We start from the raw sequence: 22,967 nt of genomic DNA, 5'->3' as shown, positions 1-22,967 counted from the left end.
ATTAACGCCTTTTCAATTACAAATCAGTTACAAATCTTAATATGTTGGGGTACAGGACTATAAGGAGAAAAAAGATAGCGAGACTTCAACTGAGCTTTAAATATTTACTAAATCACACTGTTTTTCCTTTTCCAGAATGTTTGCAACCCGCAAGAAGCACACCTACTGGGAATTCTCTGCTAACTGTACTGGAAATGAGGCCCACATATCCTCCTGCACTGTTGGCAATATTCCTTCAAACCTGACCTGTAATGATGGGGCTCCTGCAGTAGTCAGCTGCACCCCAGGAAGAGCCTTTGCCCCAAGTCCCAACGCAGGCTTCAGAAAGGCATTCCGTCAAGAGGTGTGGGCAATTTAACTTGTGTGTTTGTGTGTTGGGGGAAAATCATTAATAATATTATACGGGGAATCGTTTATTCCAAAGCTGCTTCGTTTTTTTTTTTTCATTATGAAGACGAGAAATATTTAAATTGCTTTAGAATAAGTATACATGGACACCCAAGTCTCAAGTGTGTTGATTTTGTCATTGTAATAGACCCGTGATAGAAGGGAAGAAAACAGAAGTGTGGGTCCTGCTATTATGGACTTGATTTTGTTGATGCAGGTTTTGGGGCTTCCGTTGGTGCTGGGATGTCAGCCCTATATATTTGAACCTCTTTAAAGTGAAGCTGTGCTTTGCCCCATGCAAGTCAAAGCAATAAGATCAATGTATCCATTCCTCCTACATATCCACCTTTCTATAACTTCCCCACTGCTCCATTTAGCGTTGGGAGTGGTAGAAGCTGCTCTGTGTAAGCTAAAGTCTCTAAAGTCTTAGGCCCAGATTCTCAGTGGAGATACGATGGCGTATCTCCAGATACGCCGTCGTATCTCTGCGTTGTGCCGTCGTATCTATGCGCCTGATTCTTAGAATCAGTTACGCATAGATATCTATTAGATCCGACAGGCGTAAGTCTCTTACGCCGTCGGATCGTAACTGCATATTTACGCTGGCCGCTAGGGGCGTGTACGCTGATTTACGCGTCAAAATATGTAAATCAGCTAGATACGCGAATTCACGAACGTACGCCCGGCCGACGCAGTAAAGTTACGCCGTTTACGTTAGGCTTTTCCCGGCGTATAGTTACCCCTGCTATATGGTGGCGTAAGTGCGGCGTACCAATGTTAAGTATGGCCGTCGTTCCCGCGTCAAAATTTGAAAATTTTACGTTGTTTGCGTAACTCGTCCGTGAATGGGGCTGGACGTAATTTGCGTTCACGACAAAAACCAATACGTCCTTGCGGCGTATTAGGAGCAATGCACACTGGGAGATTTCCATGGACGGCGCATGCGCCGTTCGTGAAAAACGTCAATCACGTCGAGTCACAGAACATTTACATAAAACACGCCCCCCTGTTCCAAATTTGAATTAGGCGGGCTTACGCCGGCCGATTTACGCTACGCCGCCGCAACTTACGTAGCAAGTGCTTTGAGAATACAGCACTTGCCCGTCTAAGTTGCGGAGGCGTAACGTAAATCGGATACGTTACGCCGCCGCAAAGATACGCTGCTGGACGAGAATCTGGCCCTTAAGGTATCTCAAGGTAGTAAAGGAAAGGACTAATAGCAAACATTGCTTTGTCCTATATGACCTGCATGTAGGTTTTCTTTAAAATTAATCTATCATGAGAAAAACATGCTAGGTATCTGTTTGTCATACTGATCCTCTTGCTCCAGCACTCTTAGCTATTGAACTGGAAATAAGGACTTCTAATGTTCCTGATCTCCATACTTTTTCTAGATCAGTCATACTTCTGTCCAGGCAGGTTCTATTGGAGATCTTCATGGAAAAAAATGGTTAGACCAATGACACTGTCCAAACAGCTTCCCCAACAAGGCGTCTCTGTTCTTAAAGCTAAAGCTGGTTATATTTATCATGTCTTTTATGCTTTATTGATTGCACTTTGCAGCATCCATTGGTGCGCCTGAGGGGTGGAGCCAACACTGGAGAAGGACGAGTTGAGGTTCTGAAGAATAATGAGTGGGGAACTATTTGTGATGATCGATGGAACTTGGTTTCTGCCAGTGTGGTCTGCAGGGAGCTTGGGTTTGGCAGTGCCAAAGAGGCTTTATCAGGATCACAGATGGGGCAAGGTAATATTAAGTGTAAATGTGATAAATTTTTCTGGGATGTTTTACTAAATTAAACACGTGCTTTAAGTTTCCGGTCCCTTTTAGATCTGAACACAAGCCTTTGACTTTGAATTTTAGAATGAAAGGTCACATTGTTCCCTTGAGATAAGTCTGAGGAGTGTCTGCTCAGAGTATAGATAAAGTCATAGGTCAGATCTCCCAGATGGACTTCAATACTTAATTGCAATTAGAGAATAGGAGTCATACCAGGGAAGCACATTCCACATCTGACTAAGCTGCTTCCTGTTCATTGTGGTCTGAATAGAGATGTTATAGCTCAGGGTCTTCATAGCTCTCTGGACAATCATAGCAGAAAACCTTTAGGCTCCGTTCACACCAAATGCCAATGTGGCTCCCAGCATGGGTCCAGTGCATCCTGGTTTATCGTTTCAGGTCCGATTTCAGCCTGAATTTTGGGCTGAATTCTGACCCAAAATGGACCAAAAGACGCACAGGGCTCCTGTGCAAATTTGCACCGGAGCCGCATCAGAGATATGTGAACCGGCTCCATAGAGAGCCATTCACATTCTCCTGCTATTGCGAATTGAATGCGGAGAACCCACATCCAATTTGCAATAGTGTGAACCCGGCCTTAAAATTCAAATATAAAAAAAAAAACGGAATATTAGAGCATTAAAATTAACATAACAGAAGTGCTAAACAAACAGGTGACAAATCAGACACATTGAATTAATTATCTATAAAGACCAGATGTGGCAGAGGAAACACCCCATTATAGTTATGCCAAATTTTCGAATGTGTCTGTGCATTTGGGCACATGTATTCATGGCATTCATGCTTATACCGGAGTGGATATTGTTGTACCTTGATAAAGAGTTCCTGAAAGTTGTTAGAATAACGATCCTTGTAGAGTTTCCTTGCATTATAACATGGAGTGCTGGCGCTTTTGCCTCTGTTGCTTATGGCGTGAAGACCACACTGTGAAAAAGTAATACATCTACACATTGGAGATTCCTTAGGCCGCGTACACATGGCCGAGAAACTCGACGGGCAAAACACATCGTTTTGCTAGTCGAGTTCCTTCTGAAGCCGCCGAGGATCTCGGGGAGCCAAATTTTCCCATTGCCGTCAAGGAAATAGAGAACATGTTCTCTTTTTGGCCCGACGAGATCCTTGTCGGTTTCCTCGTCGAAAAGTGTACACACGACCGGTTTCCTCGGCAAAAAAAAAAACCCAGCAAGCTTCTTGCTGGTTTTTGCCGAGAAACTCGGCCGTGTGTACGAGGCCTCAATTGTCCGGTCAACTTGCATGAGTTTACTTTCCAATTTAAGTCTTTACGGCCCCATTCACACCTGAGTGTAGTGGGAACACGCTTTTCCGCTCACCTTTTTTTGCTCGTTCTTCATGCATTAAGACATGTCATGCCTAGGGCAGCCCATTTACTTTTTGGTCATGGAGCATTGAGTGTTTTTTACAGTGCGCATTTTGGCACGTCTGAAGGACATTTTGGTACTCGACAAACTTGCAACAAAACACGCATCTGCTACCCTTGTTTAACAGTTAATGGCACTGCAAGCATGGCCTGCGATTACAGTGCGTTTCTCTGTGATTTGTTGTGTGTTTATGAAATGCGCAGGTGTGCATGCAGCCTACAGCTTGTAGTAAGAAAAGTTGGCAAAACTGTAATCCTTATTATAATCATGTCCAACATGTACAAGTAAAGCTATTGCCAAAACGCGTCAGATTAATTGTTTTATTGTCACTCTGATGTACCAATAAACAACACATCAAGGATTACAGTTTTGCCGTCTTTTCTGTTGCATTGGAGTGTGTTGGGACACATCAAGCCTCGGCACTTGTGAGTGGACCTGGTGTATGGATTGGGTTGTCCCTGCAGAGAGCACTGTTACCTTTCTTCTCTTCCAGCCTACAGCTTGTGCACATACCGCAGTAGAGGGTCATAGTGTACATAGCTAGTCATGTCTCTGAATTGTAAAGCAAAATCACATGTCTCTGTGTCTCCGCAGGGATGGGCCACATTCATATGAGTGAGATCGAGTGCTCCGGTTTTGAAAAGTCACTTATAGATTGCAAGTTTAACATGCATACCCCCAGCTGTACCCATGAGGAGGATGCGGCAGTGAAGTGCAATATACCAGCCATGGGTTTCCAGAACCAGGTGAGAACTCAGTCCTGCAAGATTAACATTCACAGGCCAGGTATATAGATGCATATTTCTAATGATTTTCAAGCTGCCAAATGTTTGTACACCAAAAAGAATTATACTGGACATGATTTTAATTAGAGATTACAACAGTGTGCAAATCAGCCTCAGAACAAGGGCAGTTACAAATGTGTCTGAGGTCACAAAACTACGCAGTGGTTCAATTGGACATAGCTGAGCTTTGGAGTGTCTTTCTGTAGGTGGCCACCTCAGATAAACTGCATTTATTAAGAAGTAGAAAGGTAGATATACATTAGGGGTGTCCAACATTTTGTCCCTACTGGGTCACATTGGAAGAAGAGCAATTGTCTTGAGCCACACATAAAATACACTAAAAAGAAGGATAACTGATGAGCAGAAAGAGGTAGATCACAAGTTATCGATCACTGATATACATAATGTACCTGAGTAATTTATTTTTTATATTTTTTATTATAAAAGTAAAGAGGGCAACATAAAACGAGTGCGATATTTGACACTGTCTTCGATAATCTAACACATTAATATCTGGTTTGGATGTAGTAGCAATTTTCAAGGTGCTCATCAGATATTTGGGTTCTAATTTTGCCCTTTGTGTTCTTCATCCTTGAAAATACCTTATATACTCGAGTATAAGCCGAGTTTTTCAACACTTTTTTTGCTGAAAATGCCCCCCCTTGGCTTATAATCTAGTCACCTTTTTGCGCCTGATCTCCCGGACTTTGGGGACCCGGTACCAGCCATCCCCTGGACCCCAAACTTGGCACACATGTAGTCCTCTACAAGTGTGCAAATTTTGTTGTCCGGGGGACCTGCGGCCAGGGAGCACTGATTTTTCAAAGCCGGGCACCCCTTCTATAGACTCCCATATTAAACGGTCATTTGATCGGTGACTTTGGGGACCCCGTACCGGCCGGTCATAGGTCCACTGGACTCCCATGTTAAACGACAGTCTAGTCATGGACACAGTGAGGCATGGGCATAAGGCATGGGCACAGTGAGGTATGGACACAGTGAGGCGTGAGGCATGGGCACAGTGTGGCATGGACACAGTGAGGCATGGGCACAGTGAGGCATGGACACAGTGAGGCATGGGCACAGTGAGGCATGGACACAGTAAAGCATGGACAAAGTGAGGCATGCAGATGGACACCCTAGGCTTACACTCAAGTCAATAAGTTTTCCCAGTTTTTGTGGTAAAATTAGGTGCCTCGGCTTATATTCGGGTCGGCTTATACTCGAGTATATACAGTAGTTGCTCAAAAATATAGGTGCTTCTGAAACTTATGTCATGAATAAGGCATGATTGTGAAGATTGGGATGAATTAGAGCAGAGACTTTGAGCCAGGACTTCTTGTCCACTATCAGTGCCCTGACCTCACAAAGCACTTCTGGAAGAATGGTCAAACAATCCCATAGACACACTCCTAAACCTTGTGGACAGTCTTCCCAGAAGAGTTGAAGCTGTTATAGCTACAAAGGATGGGCCAACTTAATATTGAACCCTATGGACGAAGACTGGGATGCCATTAAAGTTCATATGTGTGTAAAGGCAGGCATCCCAATACCTTTGGCAATATAGTTTATACAGCTTCATACTATAGCGATAACTTAGAGGGTAAACTGAGCATGCAACTGCTGTTTGAAGTACTTCCTTACCTGAGATGGTCTGTTTCTATACAGGTTCGTCTGAGTGGCGGACGTAACCCCACAGAGGGAAGAGTGGAAGTTTTAATGGAGAAGAATGGCACCCTGCGCTGGGGCACTGTGTGCAGTGAGAGCTGGGGCACACTGGAAGCCATGATTGTCTGTCGCCAGCTAGGACTAGGATTTGCCAGCCATGCTTTCCAGGTAAGGAGTGCATGTTACCCAAACAGCTATCCTGTTCTGAATACTGGAGCACCATTCAGTGTCTACTTTTTTTTAAATGGATATACAGTTCAGTGTGTGTAAGATTCTCTTTAAGAAAATCCTCCATCAGGTCTGGCTTGGCTGGTGACATAACAAAGTAGGATAACATGTCTTGCTCCGGAGCCTTTACAGGAATGTTCCCTGGCTTCATTCCACAGTGTGGAGAACAGACATTGTTCCATGCACAGCAGCTGTAAGCAGATCGTTTACTGTTGTGCAACATGTAGGATCAGCAATGCCAAAGCTCCTGGGGGCGGCAATTTATAATGTCTGTAAAAAATAGATGTTCCCGATCAGACCCCTCGGATTCACATACAGAGAGATGCACATAAATATTATATGTCAAATAGCAATGACCAGAATTTTCTCTAAAGCTAAAGGTTATGTTACTCCAGGCAGTACTGGATGTCTGTTCCTGTATCCAATGGCTGTATGTAATAACACAAAGAGCAGTGATTTGCATTCCTCCTTATCAACCAATCAGAACCTGGCTTGTAATTGTGGAATACATTCAACTTATAAAAGGCTGAAATCTGATTGGCTAACAGCCTATCTCTTGTACAATGAGCCTCATTTATCAAAAGTGTCAGTTAGGCCGCGTACACACGATCAGTCCATCCGATGAGAACGGTCCGATGAACCTGACTGATGGTCCGTCGCGCCTACACACCATCGGTTAAAAAAACGATCGTGTCAGAACGCGGTGACGTAAAACACAACGACGTGCTGAAAAAAACTAAGTTCAATGCTTCCAAGCATGCGTGGACTTGATTCTGAGCATTCGCAGGTTTTTAACCGATGCTTTTGCATACTAACGATCGGTTTTGACCTATCGGTTAGGCGTCCATCGGTTAAATTTTAAAGCAAGTTCTCATTTTTTTGACCGAAGGTTAACTTACCGATGGGGCCCACACACGATCGGTTTGGACCGATGAAAAGGTCCTTCAGTCCGTTTTCATCGGTTTTGACCGATCGTGTGTACGCGGCCTTAGGCATGTCCTGTTATTACCATAATAATTAACCAAATTTAAACTGTCATATTTACAGGAAGGTTTTAAAATAAAATTATGTTTCTGATTGGTTACCATGGACAGCAGTTCTTCAGATGAATTTAAGTAAAGTTGCATCTCATTAAAAAAGCTGCTGATTGTTAAGGTTGACTCGTCATTTGAAGGAATTTAAAAGTAGATCTGAACACTATCTGGATGACATTTACTTTGCTATCAACCAATTGCTATTTTTCCTCATAAGGATCGGTTCACACTACTGCGCTGTGAATTTATTCCGTTTTTTTTTTTTGTCCTGTGTGAGGTGTGAATTCACAGCAATTTTGCCGCGATTTTACCGTGAATTTCAGGAGTTGGACATAGCTGCGATAGATGTTCTAGCCAATGGAATCATAATGTAAAAAAAAAAAAAGGTGTACTTCCTGGATTTTGTGGAGAGTTGTGAGGTGGAATTTGCACATATGTGAACCATCAATGCGATTCCACGACAATTTACATTGATGTCTATGGAGACTAAATTTGCAACACAACACTGTAAACTCGCACAAGACCCTTTTTTTTATCGCATTGCGTTCGTAGAGGAATCGCAACGCATGTATGTGAACGACCGTCATTGAAAACAATGACTTTATGGATGACATGCGAATTTAGAATGTTTTTGACGCATCACATTCGTTATGAACCCGCATCAGTGTGAACCGGGCCTAGAATATACATTAATCATTTTGACTTTTTCATCCTTTTTTTACCAGTATATTTCCTGTAGCCTTTTTCAGACACTTCCTGTCTACATGCACTCGCTCCAGTGTCAGCTGCACATCACTGTGGACTGACAGAGGTGGACCATGCCTGCACAATGTGTAGTTGTCACCCTGTGACAGGAAGTGTCTGAGCAAGAGCCTTTATGACAGGATCTGCAGGTAATCTTCTATTATAATCCAGAATATATAAAAGCGTATTTGCATTTGGTGGAGTGCGTTCCCCAACCTATAATAACAATGGCTTCATTCCACAGTGTGGAGAACAGACATTGTTCCATGCACAGCAGCTGTAAGCAGATCGTTTACTGTTGTGCAACATGTAGGATCAGCAATGCCAAAGCTCCTGGGGGCGGCAATTTATAATGTCTGTAAATAAATAGATGTTCTCGATCTGACCCCTCGGATTCACATACAGAGAGATGCACATAAATATTATATGTCAAATAGAAATGACCAGAATTTTCTCTAAAGCTAAAGTTATGTTACCCCAGGCAGTACTGGATGTTTGTTCCTGTATCCAATGGCTGTATGTAATAACACAAAGAGCAGTGATTTGCATTCCCCCTTTTGTGAAATGTCAGTAAAAACGTGGCTGCCCCAGTAAATTTCGGGTGTCGTGCCAGTAAATTTCAATCTGGTAGGTTGTCACCAGGGGCAGGCAGGGTTTAGGTGGAAATATTAAGTTAAAAAGCCTGAAAAGAGAAATCTAATGAGTCCACCACATCTAAGGACTGGTAAGCCACAATCTACACAATGGGCCAGATTCACGTACGACTTACGCCGACGTATCTTCTGATACGCCGCGTAAGTTCTCAGATGCGCCGTCGTATCTATGCGCCTAATTCTTAAAAGAAGATACGCCTGAATTTTGGCCTCATCCGACCGACGTAAGTCTCCTACGCCGTCGTATGTTGGGCGCATATTTACGCTGGCCGCAAGGGGCGCTTCCATTGATTTACGCGTCGAATATGTAAATGACCTAGATACGCCAATTCACGAACGTACTTGCGCCCGTCGCTGTAATCTACGCCGTTTACGTAAGGCGTACGTCCGGCGTAAGTTTACCCCTCATAAAGCAGGGGTAAGTCATGTTAAGGTATGGGCGCGGGAACAGCGTCGTATTTTACGTTGTTTACGTAAGTTGTACGTGAATGGGGCTGTGCGTAGGTTACGTTCACGTCGAAGGCATTGAGCTGTCGTATCTTAGGGAGTATATGCGACGTGATTCTGAGCATGCGCGCATGCGCCGTTCGTTCGGCCATTCATTTACATGGGGTCACGGTTAATTTACATGTATCACGCCCACTACCTTCCTACTTTGAAATAGGCGGGCTTACGCCGGCCAAGTTACGTTACGCTGGCGCATATATGGGAGCGAGTGCTTTGTGAATACTCAGCTTGCCTCTCAATGTTACGTCGGCGTAGCGCATATGAGATGCGCTACGCCGGCACAAAGATGCGCTGAGCTACCTGAATCTGGCCCTATATTGTCAAAAGTGACGCCTGCCTTTACACGCACATGAACTTTAATGGTATCCCAGTCTTAGTCCATAGGGTTCAATATTGAGTGGTCCCTCCCTTTGCAGCTTTAAAAGCTTCTATTCTTCTGGGAAGACTGTCCACAAGGTTTAGGAGTGTGTCTATTGGAATGTTTGACCATTCTTCCAGAAGCGCATTTGTGAGGACAGACGCTGATGTGGACGATAAGGCCTGGCTTGCAGTCTCTGCTCTAATTCATCCCAAAGGTGTTCTATAAGGTTGAAGTCAGGGCTCTGTGCAGGTCAGTCAAGTTCCTCCACACCAAACTCGCTCATCTATGTCTTTATGTACCTTGCTTTGTGCACTGGTCCAAATCATTTGGTGGAGGGGGGATTATAGTGTGGGGTTATTTTTCAACTTTGTGGGAACAGTTTGGGGATGGCCCCTTTCTGTTCCAACATGACTGTGCACCAGTGCACAAAGCAAGGTACATAGACCTGGATGCGCGTATTTGGGGCGGAGGAACTAGACTGGCCTGCACACAGTCCTGACTTCAACCTGATAGAACACATTTGGGATGAATTCGAATGGAGACTGTGAGCCAGGCCTTCTCGTCCATCATCAGTGTCTGAGCTCACAAATGTGCTTTGGAATAGACACACTCCTAAACCTTGTGGACAGCCTTCCCAGAAGAGTTGAAGCTGTTATAGCTGCAAAGGGGGGTCAACTCAATATTGAACCCTACGGACTAAGACTGGGAGGCAATTAAAGTCCATGTGTGAGTAAAGGCAGGTGTCCCAATACTTCTGACAATATAGTACACATTACATCATTGATTTTGGATTGAGATGTGCTAAAAGCATGCATGCTGTGTTTTCTGGATAGTTTATGCTGTTCACTGAATATTAGTTATTAGAGTTGCCCTTTAATGTTGTGCTGTATATATCAGAATGTTGTTGTTGTTTTTTTTTGTGCAAGTGTGAAAATAAAACTTGCTGTGAGCAATATCTTCACATTTCCACTCATCCGTATTTATAGAAGAGAGTGGATAATGGGCCTGATATCTGTGATAAGATCTTGGTGTAGTGTCCATGATTTTTGGTATTCCCAGAGCATTGAGAATTGTCTTCCCTCCACAGGAAACCTGGTACTGGCAGGGTGATGTCACGGCTGATGATGTCATTATGAGTGGAGTGAAGTGCTCTGGCACAGAGATGTCCCTGTCACACTGCAGACATGACGGGCCCCACATCAATTGCCCCAAAGGAGGAGGACGATTCGCTGCCGGAGTGTCTTGTGCAGAGAGTGAGTTCTTTATACCCCATATCAAGGTTTATTACAGTATTCAGAGCTGTTTATACCAGGAGTGAGAATTATCAAGATTCTGTCCTCATTTCCTGCCCCTGAAGCCTCATACACACGATCGGACTTCCATCTGACTTTTCCGTGGATCTTGGTCCGAAGGGGCGTTGGCCGTGAACTTTGTATGCATACGCACGGCACAACTTTTTTTAGCCAACTTTCACCAAATCATGTGGTTTTTTAGCTCTTTACCGCCACCCTTTGGGCAACTTCTGCTATTGTTTTCTGATCTTTATCATTGGTTCGAAGCATGCGTGTTTGTACTTTGGACTTGTGTACATGCGATAGGATTCTCCTCCATCGGACATTTGTTGTCGAAAAGTTTAAGAGCATTCACAGCCAACATTTGTCCGATGACACACGTCGGATTGTCCGATCAGACACGTCCGTCCGATCGTGTGTATGGGCCTTTACGGTCACTTAAGGTACATACACACGATCTGACTTTTTGAAAACAATTGTCCGACAGACCTGTTTGATCGAACAATCCGACCGTGTGTACGCTCCATCGGACAAACCTTTTGGGCCAGATCCACAAAAACGGGCGTAAATATAAGCAGGCGTAGCGTATCGTAGTATCGAGAGGCAAGTGCTGTATTCACAAAGCACTTGCGTCTAAAGGGAAGGCGGCGTAGCGTAAATGGGCCGGCGTAAGCGCGCCTAAATCAAATGAGGAACAGGGGGGCGTGTTTTTATGTAAACTAAGCATGACCCCACGTACATGGCGCTTTTTTCGAACGGCGCATGCGTGCACATGCTCAGTATCACGTCGAATTTTCAAATTAAATTACGCCCGCTCAATGCCTAGACGACGTGAACGTAACTTACGCAAAGCCCTATTCGCGAACGTTTTACGCAAACGACGGAAAATTCGACGCTGTCCTGACGTCCATACCTAACATTGCGTACACCTCATAGAGGCAGGGGGAACGTTCCGCTGAAAAAAGCCTTACGTAAACGTCGTAAAAAAATGCGCCGGGCGGACGTACGTTTGAGAATCGGTGTATCTAGCTAATTTGCATACTCTACGCCGAAATCAACGGAAGTGCCACCTAGCGGCCAGCGTAAATATGCACCTAAGATCCGACAGCGTACTAAGACGTAGGTCAGTCGGATCGAGCCCACATTCAGTCGTATCTTGTTTTGTGGATACAATACAAAGATACGACGGGGCATCGTAGAACTTACGTGGCGTATCAATAGATACGCCGGCGTAAGTTCTTTGTGGATCTGGCCCTTTGTGTTTTTCATCGGACAAATGTTTGCTGTGCAAACAGACAAACTTTCCGGCAACAAATGTCCGATGGAGGCTAATCCTATCGTGTGTACACAAGTCCATCGTCTAAAGTCCAAAGTACAAACACGCAAGCTCAGAACCAATGATAAAGATCAGACAACAATAGCAGAAGTTGCCCAGAGAGTGTCAGTAAAGAGCTGAAAACCACGTGATTTGGTAAAAGTTGGCTGAAAAAGTCCTGCTGTGTGTATGCAGAACAAGTTCACGGCCAACGCCCCTTCGGAGCAAAATTTATGGTAAAGTCAGATGGAAGTCCGATCGTGTGTATAAGGCTTTACACACTTTTATCACGACCGGCAGGAGCTGGGGCAGCACACTGATGAGGAGGCACCTAAAGCGATGCTACAGCTTTCCCAAATAATATATTTTCTGTAAATTCCAGTTTCTGCCTAATTGTGGTCTATGGCTACCAGGTGCATTGTTAGTGTTTGACATTATCAGAGACTGTAATCTAGTATTTCCAATCAGACTTTTTTTGGAAATTGTGGGGTAGATTCACAAAGACTTACGACGGGCATATCAGTAGAAACGTCGTCGTAAGTCAGAATCCCCGCCGTCGCAACTTTAAGCGTATGCTCAAACTGAGATACGCTTAAATGTTGCTAAGATACGACTGGCGTAAGTCTCCTACGCCGTCGTATCTTAACTGCATATTTACGCTGGCCGCTAGGGGCGTGTACGCTGATTTACGCCTAGAATATGTAAATCAGCTAGATACGCCTATTCACGAACGTACGCCCGGCCGTCGCTGTAAAGATACGCCGTTTACGTAAGGGGTTTTCAGGCGTAAAGTTAAACCACCAAAAACATGCCGCAGCCAATGTTAAGTATGGACGTCGGAACCGCGTCAAATTTTTCAAATTTTACGTTGTTTGCGTAACTCGTCCGTGAATGGGGCTGGCCGTAATTTACGTTCACGTCGAAAGCATGACGATTTGTCGACGTCATTTGGAGCATGCGCACTGGGATACGTCCACGGACGGCGCATGCGCCTATCGTTAAAAACGTCAAATACGTGGGGTCACTAGTATTTTACATAGAACACGCCCCCAACCAGCCTATTTTGAATTAGGCGGGCTTACGCCGGCCCAGTTACACTGCGCCGCTGTAAGTTACAGCGCAAGTTCTTTGTGAATACAGTATCTGAGATACGCTATGCCGGCCGAAATCTACGTGAATCTAGCCCCATGTGTATAAAATAATGGACTATACATGAGGGAAAAGGTGTTTAAAATATTAACGAAGATAAATTTTGATTACATATTTTAGATCAACAAAAACATTACAAAAGCTATATGTCCTATTTTACATAATATACAATAATTAAAGCAGATCTGAATTTGTCTGTTTAGTTATTATAAAGGGGGGTGTCTGGGATTTTTTTTACAGTATATGGAGGTACAGGTAGTAATGATGCACGTGTTGGGGGTGTTTGAGATAAACTGACCCTCCCTCTACTTGGTAGGCATTGGCATAAATTCATAAATCTGAGAAACCCTATCACATTGAATGAATTGTAAAAACATATCTGAGCTACCTTATGGCCATAGGTGTGCGCAGCCTATTGCATTAGGGTGTGCACCCCAAAGCTCAAACACATATGCATTTAATATATTTACCGGCCTCTTCACCGCTCTCCATCCTGAAACAATGGGATGAAGGGGGAGCAAGGGAGCACATGGGGGACCCGTGCAACAGAAGGAAGAGGAACAAGGAAAGGAGGGGTGGCATATATTAGTACCGATCCCCTATATTTTCCTCCTGTAGCAGCTGAATATTGACAAAAGGGAGGAGGAGGAGGAGAAGCCTACTTTCAGCTGCTGCAGGAGGAAAATACAGATAGGTTCCACTAAATTCCACCCCCGCCACCTCTCCTGTCCAGGTTTTACCTGTCACCTGCCCTCCATTGACAGGTTGCCAATCCTAGGATTAGGGTGTGCCCAGGCACACCTCTTGCGCATGCCTATGCTCAGAGTACCGCTCACTCTGGGGTCCTAACTAGATTGCCCTAATGGTGAATGTAGCTGAGTTCCCTTCTCACAGATTAGTTATATGTCATGATGTTTCTTTGTATTAAAGGTGCCCAATAATGTATAACTGATTCTCTTTCTCCCTGGCAGCTGCCTCTGATCTTGTCCTCAATGCTCCTCTGGTTGAGCAGACCACATACTTGGAGGACAGACCCATGTTTATGCTTCAATGTGCCCATGAAGAGCGATGCCTGTCCTCCTCAGCTGACCGTGCCAGTTTTACCACTGGATACCGTCGCCTTCTACGGTTCAGCTCCCAGATACATAACAACGGACAAGCTGACTTTCGACCTAAGACAGGACGCCATGCCTGGGTATGGCACGAATGCCACCGGTAAGTCATTAGCCAATGCCCACAATAGCACTAATGCACTGTGTTAATTAAGGGAGTATCGGTGACAAAAGTGGTCTATGTATCAGAATCCATAACCAATTTTATGGTGGTTATACATGTAAGGATCGGTCATTCTTTCTTGTAAATATGTCCACCCTTACCTTTGTCCAGAGATGGGCTTTAAAGTGAACCTGCATAGGTAAAGCAAAGGTTCACTTTAAAGAAAACCTGTCAGGATAGTTATTTTTTTTAAGTGTGTAATACATGCTCTAAAATATAAAATGGGCATTTAAAGATGGCTTTTAGGCCCCTTTCACATGGACGGCTGTTCTGCCGCAATTAAAAGCATGTTTATTTTCTGTGAAATTCAAGACTCCAGGCACAGCGATCAGCTGCATTTGTACAGTGCGATTAGCTGCGTTTACATTTAGCTGTGGCACAATATTGAACGGGGATCCGACATAGGGATCCTATGGTCACATACCTTGTAGAGCTGTTTATATTAGAGCTTCCTGGGCCTTGCAGCATCTAGGAGCTAACAAGTCACATGCCTATGAGTGCCACCAAATTTAGGCTTAAATATGCCTTATGCCGCATACACACGGTCGTTTTTGGGCATTAAAAAAAACAATGTTTTTAAAAATGTCATTTAAAATTATCGTGTGTGGGCTTCACATCGTTTTTCAGCTTCTGAAAAATTCGAACATGCTGCATTTTTTCACGTCGTTTTTTAAAATGTTGTTTTTCGTGTTGTAAAAAATGATCGTGTGTGGGCTAAACCGACGTTTTAAACCCTTGCATGCCCAGAAGCAAGTTATGAGATGGGAACGCTCGTTCAGGTAAAACTACCGTTCATAATGGAGTAAGCACATTTATCACGCTGTAACAGACAGAAAAGCGTGAATTGTCTTTTACTAACACGGAATCAGCTAAAGCAGCCCAAAGGCGAATAGAACTTCCCCTTTAGAGTGCCGTCGTACGTGTTGTACGTCACCGCGCTTTGTTCATCATTTTTCAAAAACGATGGTGTGTGGGGAACATCGTTTCTAATGATGAAGTTGTAAAAACATCGTTTTTTGGACATGCTGAAAAACTTCGCTTTTTTTTATGCTGAAAAACGACCATGTGTACGCGGCATTAGGTTTGTTGTGTTAAGTTTAAGGCTGCACTTACACCTAGGCGTATATACGCCTGAAGCGTGACGCCGCAGCCGCCCCTCATACTCTGGAGGGATGATTTTACATGGTCGGCTATGGAGATGGTTCACATCTCCACGCCGGACGCCTGCCGCCTGAAAAAAGGTCCCGGACCTTTTTTTCAGGCGTCTTTCGGCGTTCGGCATAGGAGATGTGAACCATCTCCATAGAGGGGGTGAGGCTGCATTCACAATCGCTGCGTTTTGTCGCCGCGAATCGCGGTACAAAACGCCGCTATTTGCCGCCGCAATTCGCGGGACAAAACGCCGCGATTCAGTACGCCTAGGTGTGAATGCAGCCTAAATGGTTCTACACATTTTTGTTTTTGTTGTTATTTGGATGTCTTACATGAATAGTCGAGAACTTGGCCAAAGGGCAGTTAGCTCAGGTGACTTAATAAAAAAGGATGTTTACAGCTTTGCCCCCTTCCCTTCTGCATGCCTTGGCACAAGTCAGGCATTCGCTTACATGCAGCCAAACACTTCCCTGCAATCATCCTCAGAAATTAGCAATTATACTTCAGTGTTTTCACATCCAAAACTAGTCCCGGCCAGATGAGGGGGGGTTGCTCAGCCAGTCACTCCTAACTTCAGAACATGCTCTAGGCATAGAAATATTTTATTGACGGTATACAACCCTCAGCACATAGATTAGGTTATGTCCGCCACTTGTATGTCTCCTTGTAGTTCTGGTGTCACAGTTTATAGGGAAACTATAGTCTTTTTATAAGCTATATTACTGAAAGAAATTAGCTTAAATTAAATATGTATAGTAGTTTCTTTGTTTTTGTGTGCAACCACGATGGTGAAGTCAACAAAAAAAAACGCATGAAGTACATCTCTGCATTATGAGCACCATTTCCCAAATGTTATCCTTCTTCAAGGATATGTTCACCTTTTGGGAAAAAAAATTAGCAAGAACAAAAAGGGCATTTATTATTTTTTCCCTAAGGAGCCTTGAAAGCATTGGACCCCTGATTGATCAGGGGTGCAACGTCGGGCTCCTGCAGACAAGCCCTTCAGCTTTCAGCCTATACCTGCATACGAGCTGACTGGCGAAAAAATGTTCCCCAAGATACAGGGGAGAAAAGAGGCTATGTCTGTGACAAAGAATGTAATATGTTGGGTACAAAAAGATTCAATTTATTAGTACCAAAAAGATGTATAATTCCTTTAAAAGAATTTCCCTGGGGTACAGGTTCCCCCAACAGTGAATTACACAGAAGCACTTAAGACATTGAAGGTCTAGCATGCTAACATGTAACACAAAAACAAATAAATACAACATAAGAACCACTTAAGACATTGAAGGTCTAGCATGCTAACATGTAACACAAAAACAAACAAATACAACATAAAACATAAAATTGCAAAAATCGCCCTGACGCCAAGCCTTCTGACACGCAGGGTACTTAGGGTTGCCACCTCATCCCTTTAAACCCGAACACATATGAACTATACAGGTTCTGAGGCAAATTTAATGCAGATAAGGCACCAGGTGAGTTTAATTACCACCTTAATCAGCCACAGAACCTGTGTAATTAATATGTGTTCGGGTTTAAACACATAGGTGGCAACCCTAAGGGTACTGGCATGGCTATACGCCGTATGATATTACCAATAAGATCTACCTAGGTAGTTCTTCTAAGTGTCAGCCCCTTGGAGGCTCAAGCTGGCTGACTGTTTACAAGCTGCAGGCCTTGTGAATGAATGACAGGGCCACTCATCAGAGACCTCACAGTCAGCTGTCTTGTCTGATGTTAGTTCATGCATTCTCAGGAAACTGTGAATAAATGATGCAGCCATGTGGGTGGAGCCCAGCACAGCCTCGTAGATTTCAGATAGTTACAGTGGGCACGGGGAGAAGATCCCTTGCTCGCTGTCACAAGGAGAGGGGGAGAGTTTGCAGCTGCTTGAACATGTTACATGTTCCACCCTAAATACTGGTGGAACATGTAACATGTTCCAAAAGCTGAACCTTAAAGACTCTGCAATTACAGAAAATGACTTGTTGATCTGCCAAAAATGCACTCAGCTCTCAAAGTGGTTGTTAACCCACCAATGTAACTTTACATTTTCCACTCAGTTTTTTGACTGTGCTTTATAAAAATAATGCTGTATATACCTTGTTTACAGAGTGCTGATCTGCACTCATTGACTCGCCGCCTATCTCCTCTCTCGGCTTGACAGATACAGCAGGCAGTCTGATTAGTGATGTCCTTCTTTTAACCACTTGACCACCAGGCACGAAAACCCCCTTAATCACCAGACCAATTTTCAGCTTTCGGTGCTCTCACATTTTGAATGACAATAACTCAGTCATACAACACTGTAACCAAATTGCGCGGGGGGGTATTGCAGAGTAATTGTGCGGGGGGTATTGCAGAGTAATTGCGAAGGGGTATTGCAGAGTAATTGCGCAGGGGTATTGCAGAGTAATTGCGCAGGGGTATTGCAGAGTAATTGCCGGGGGTATGCAGAGTATTGCCGGGGAGTAATGCAGAGTATTGCTGGGGGTATGCAGAGTATTGCGCAGGGGTATTGCAGAGTAATTGCCGGGGGTATGCAGAGTATTGCCGGGGAGTAATGCAGAGTATTGTCGGGGGTATGCAGAGTATTGCGCAGGGGGGTATGCAGAGTATTGCCGGGGGTATGCAGAGTATTGCGCAGGGGGGTATGCAGAGTATTGCCGGGGTATGCAGAGTATTGCACAGGGGGGGTATGCAGAGTATTGCACAGGGGGGGTATGCAGAGTATTGCGCAGGGGGGTATGCAGAGTATTGCGCAGGGGGGTATGCATAGTATTGCGTAGGGGGGTATGCAGAGTATTGCCGGGGGTTTGCAGAGTATTGCGCAGGGGGGTATGCAGAGTATTGCGCAGGGGGGTATGTAGAGTATTTCGCAGGGAGGGGGGTATGCAGAGTATTGCCGGGGGTATGCAGAGTATTGCCGGGGGTATGCAGAGTATTGCGCAGGGGGGTATGCAGAGTATTGCACAGGGTGGTATGCAGAGTATTGCCGGGGGTATGCAGAGTATTGCGCAGGGGGGTATGCAGAGTATTGCCGGGGGTATGCAGAGTATTGCGCAGGGGGGGTATGCAGAGTATTGCGCAGGGGGGGTATGCAGAGTATTGCGCAGGGGGGTATGCAGAGTATTGCGCAGGGGGTTATGCAGATTATTGCGCAGGGGGTTATGCAGAGTATTGCGCAGGGGGGTATGCAGAGTATTGCGCAGGGGGGTATGCAGAGTATTGCGCAGGGGGGTATTGCAGAGTATTGCGCAGGGGGTAATGCACAGTATTGCAGGGGGTTGCAGGGATGGCTGAGCAGGGATGGATGGATCTGTGACTGCAATATTCACAGATCCATCACACAGTCCTGCTGACAACCGCGCTCCCCCTCTCACACTATACCGATCGGTACAGAGAGAGGAGGGAGGAACCGGCGTCATCAAATGACGCCGGTTTGTTTACATGTGATCGCTCCGTCATTGAACGGAGCGATCACGTGGTAAACGGCCGCTATCAGCGGCAATTTACCGCGATTTGTGATCGGCTGGGTTCTCTGGACCCGGCGGTCACGGACATTTCCGTGTGCGCGCCCCAGGGGGCGCGCGGGAGAGCGACTCTGGGAGGACGTCAATGTACGCCCTCCCAGAGTTAAGCAACCGCCCTGTAGACGTATATTGTCTATGGGACGGTGATTAAGTGGTTAATAAAAGGCTACAATATTTTTTCTTTTGTGATAAATAAATGGCTCTAAACTGAGCTGGCGATGTGCTGTGACCTCTTTACTTCTACATGAATTCCATATATCCCTTTGGCACCTCTGACTGTGAGGACATCACATGTCTGCGTAAGAATAATGGAAAATTATTTCAATATGTTTATTTTGCTGTTTTACTTTTTTAATTAATAATGCTGCTTTAAAGATGAAGTTATATTTTAAAACGTATTTCATTACATATGAACCTGGGGCTAAAAGTCTCCCTGGCATCTCTCCCTTCTTCCTTCCTGTTGCCATGCAGCCAGCTGTTCCTCACCAATGATGTTATTTACTGCTGATCAAATTTAGATTTTCTAGGCTAAAAGTAGAACTAATAAACACATAGAAGTGAAAACAAGTAGCAAATATAGCACAGAGTCGTTGCCAGTCCAAGAAGCTGAGCACACCGCACCTCCTAATTATACATGCCAGGGACAGAGTGCCAGGCTAGAGTCGAGGAATGCAGAATGAGAAGAAAGACATGCCTGTTTCTTGGCATTTGGACCGGGAACTGGGTGGGGTGGCTACATAGCTTTGGTTAAATCAAAGTGAAGCCACGGCCCTGGAGCTGGGGGAGTTGGGGAGGTGGAGTCTTTGTGATCAGGCCTGGAAAACATGGTGGGGTAGATAACCTGGGATAGGAAGACATGTACTAGATATTGGGTGGAGGGGAAATGGGTTCAGCTGGGGATCATGCGAAGCTATGTGCAGGTGTTAGTGCTGGAAGGTATCTAACAGCTGATAAGAATCTTGGCAATATTTTCTTCGCTTAAAAGCTTGTTTGATCCTAACAGGAAGAAAGGCAAGAATTAATGAAGGCTCCCCCAAAAATATAAGCTTTACCTAAACTTGCTGGGGCAGATCCTCAAAGAAGTTACGCTGGCGTATCTATTGATACGCCGCGTAACTTCTAGTTTGCTCCGGCGTATCTTTGTTTTGTATCCACAAAACAAGATACGTCTGAAGCTGTGCTAGATCCGACTGGTGTACGTCTTAGTACGCCGTCGGATCTAAGGTGCATATTTACGCTGGCCACTAGGTGGCGTTTCCGTCGATTTCCGCATTGAGTATGCAAATTAGCTAGATACGGCGATCCACGAACGTACGTCCATTTTTTTACGTCGTTTCCGTAAGGCTTTTTTCGGCGTATAGTTGCCCCTGCTATATGAGGCGTATCCTATGTTAAGTATGGCCGTCGTTCCCGCGTCGAATTTTGAATTTTTTACGTCGTTTGTGTAAGTCGTTCGCTAATAGGGCTTTGCGTAGAATGACGTTCACGTCGTAAGCATTGGCTTGTTGCGGGTTAATTTCGAGCATGCGCACTGGCATACCCCCACGGACGGCCCATGCGTCGTTAAAAAAAAAACGTCATTTACGTCGGGTCAAGACGTATTTACATAAAACACGCCCCCATCACATCCATTTGAATTGCGCGCCCTTACGCCGCCAAAGTTACACTACGCCGCCGTAACTTACGGCGCCAATTCTTTCAGGATAAGAAAAATACGCTGTAAGTTACGGCGGCGTAGTGTATCAGAGATACGCTACGCCGGACGCAACAATGCGCCAGGCTACGTGGATCTGGCCCGCTGTGTCTATAACCTTTTACCTGGGCCTACTTTTTGTTTTTAGTAGGTAGTCTGTATCAGTTTTGACGATGAAAATGTTTCGTCCAGCACTGGGCTCTTGTAAATACTATTTGTATAAAATAAACAAAGCTGTTGAGACCTGGGTCATATAGGGTAGATTCTGTGAGCAAGCATGTAGTTCCTGGGGGCCACAGACGTGGCCCTAATTCAAGACTGCTTGATTCTTGCTCCTCGTTGATCCAACAGAACCATTATTATGATATGATTAGTTGTTAGCTAGTAAAATGTTTTTCTTTACAAGTTTGGTAGGTTTGATTTAAAACAAGGAAAGTTGAACATTTTAGCTATTAATTCATGCTGGTACTGTTAATTAAAGCTATTGTGGTGATTGAAAAAATAAAAAAATAAAAAGCACAACTGCTAAATGGTTCTTTTTGCCCTGATGGAAGTTTTGCGCAATACATACTTTTATATCTGATTATACAGAATTGATATATTGTCATATGGGGGCCCGAGATCATCAGAAGCAGTTTGTAAAAGCAAACAGTCCTTTATTAATTCCTCCAAACAGATAACATATATAGCTTCCTTCAGAACAAAATCAAATAAACAGTTCCAGCAAAACAAGGTAGCATATAACTGGCTCACCACCAAATTCGTGGTCCCTGCCATACTGAGGTAGGGTTCCTCGGTGGCTCGGGGTGCGGGGCAGGCCACAAGGATCCAACAAGTGTCTCAGCTTGTCTGAGATCTCATGCTTTATTTACAGCTTGAGTCCCTCTCCACTCTACTTCCTTGACACAAATACTGATATCCCTCTATTGCCTTTCAACCCTCCCTTGGGACTTAACCTCTTTGGGCCCAGAGTTCTGGTGGCCAGGGTTTGGAGGTTCTTCCCACCCAAATCTGAACATAAAAACAGAAGCTTTCTTTGGGCCATTGTAGGGTGCACAGATGTCTGTGTGGTCAGTATTAATGCTGGAATATTACAGGGTCCTTGTAGAGTTATTGAACTGATAAGTGGCAGTTGGTAAAATGACCAAAGGTAGTCCAACATGATACAGTTTTCATGCCCACCTGACTTTTTTGGAGAAAAAAAAATGAAGTTTGTAGTATAGTAATTTTCCTCCAGTAGACTGCAGCTTGATAGCTAAAGACTGTTGGATTTCTCACCTCCCTTTTACTTTTATTGGTGTCTGTAATTGTGGTATGTTGTGTGTTCACAATTAATACTGTGTATGTCATGGGGCTGCACATCGCTTTATTACAGGAGATATTGTGATTTAGCTGTTCAATGACTGTAATTATTTTTCCTTGAAGTGGAAAAACATACAGGGCACTTTCATAATGCAGTCTGATCACTAGGCACTCATCCAACTGGTGAAGGATGAGCAAATCTAGCACGCCCCACTAGGAACAGCTTTGCTGATATTTTATTCAATATAAAAGGTATGTTTTAAACCTCAACTAGCTCACTGAAGCAGCATTATCATTTCTCAGTATGATCTTACAGTAATGGAGGCCATAAAAAAAATTGTATCTATTAAAAATAAAAGTGTCAATGTTAAACTACATGCCCTATGTCACGGTCATGAGACTGTTGTCAAAGGGAGCGGAGGGTCTGGGTTTATTTATGAGGGGGACTAAGATAATGACACCAGAGGCTCAGGAAACGGGAAGAGCATGGATCAGAATGCTTACATGTTTGGCAAGGGTTTGCTTGAGGCACAGAATCTAAGGAGCATCTAGTATTCACCAGAGCACCCTACAAAGATTGATACTGTTTGCTGCAGGGCCATTCCCAGGTTGTAGCCCTCAAACCCACCTGTTCAGGCTACAGCTGACCAGATACTGTGAAGATCTGGGGTCACTGAGATGTACTAAAGCAGGAGTAAAAGAA

General features: G+C 44.4%; 1 protein-coding gene across 1 annotated transcript in view; it reads left to right on the top strand.

The window, feature by feature from the left end:
- The window catches only part of LOXL2 (lysyl oxidase like 2), a 111,779-nt gene that overhangs the window by 70,029 nt on the left and 18,783 nt on the right, over nucleotides 1-22,967 (top strand). Inside the window, exons 5-10 of the mRNA XM_040346078.1 lie at nucleotides 136-343; nucleotides 1,951-2,134; nucleotides 4,162-4,313; nucleotides 6,021-6,188; nucleotides 10,635-10,800; nucleotides 14,275-14,518. Coding sequence (XP_040202012.1) covers nucleotides 136-343; nucleotides 1,951-2,134; nucleotides 4,162-4,313; nucleotides 6,021-6,188; nucleotides 10,635-10,800; nucleotides 14,275-14,518 — 1,122 coding nt within the window. The remainder of the gene's footprint in view (nucleotides 1-135; nucleotides 344-1,950; nucleotides 2,135-4,161; nucleotides 4,314-6,020; nucleotides 6,189-10,634; nucleotides 10,801-14,274; nucleotides 14,519-22,967) is intronic.

Source organism: Rana temporaria, chromosome 3, assembly GCF_905171775.1.
Source record: "Rana temporaria chromosome 3, aRanTem1.1, whole genome shotgun sequence".
Lineage (NCBI taxonomy): Eukaryota > Metazoa > Chordata > Amphibia > Anura > Ranidae > Rana > Rana temporaria.
The sequence above is the reverse complement of the archived record's forward strand: the minus strand, read 5'-3'. Positions and strand labels throughout refer to the sequence as shown.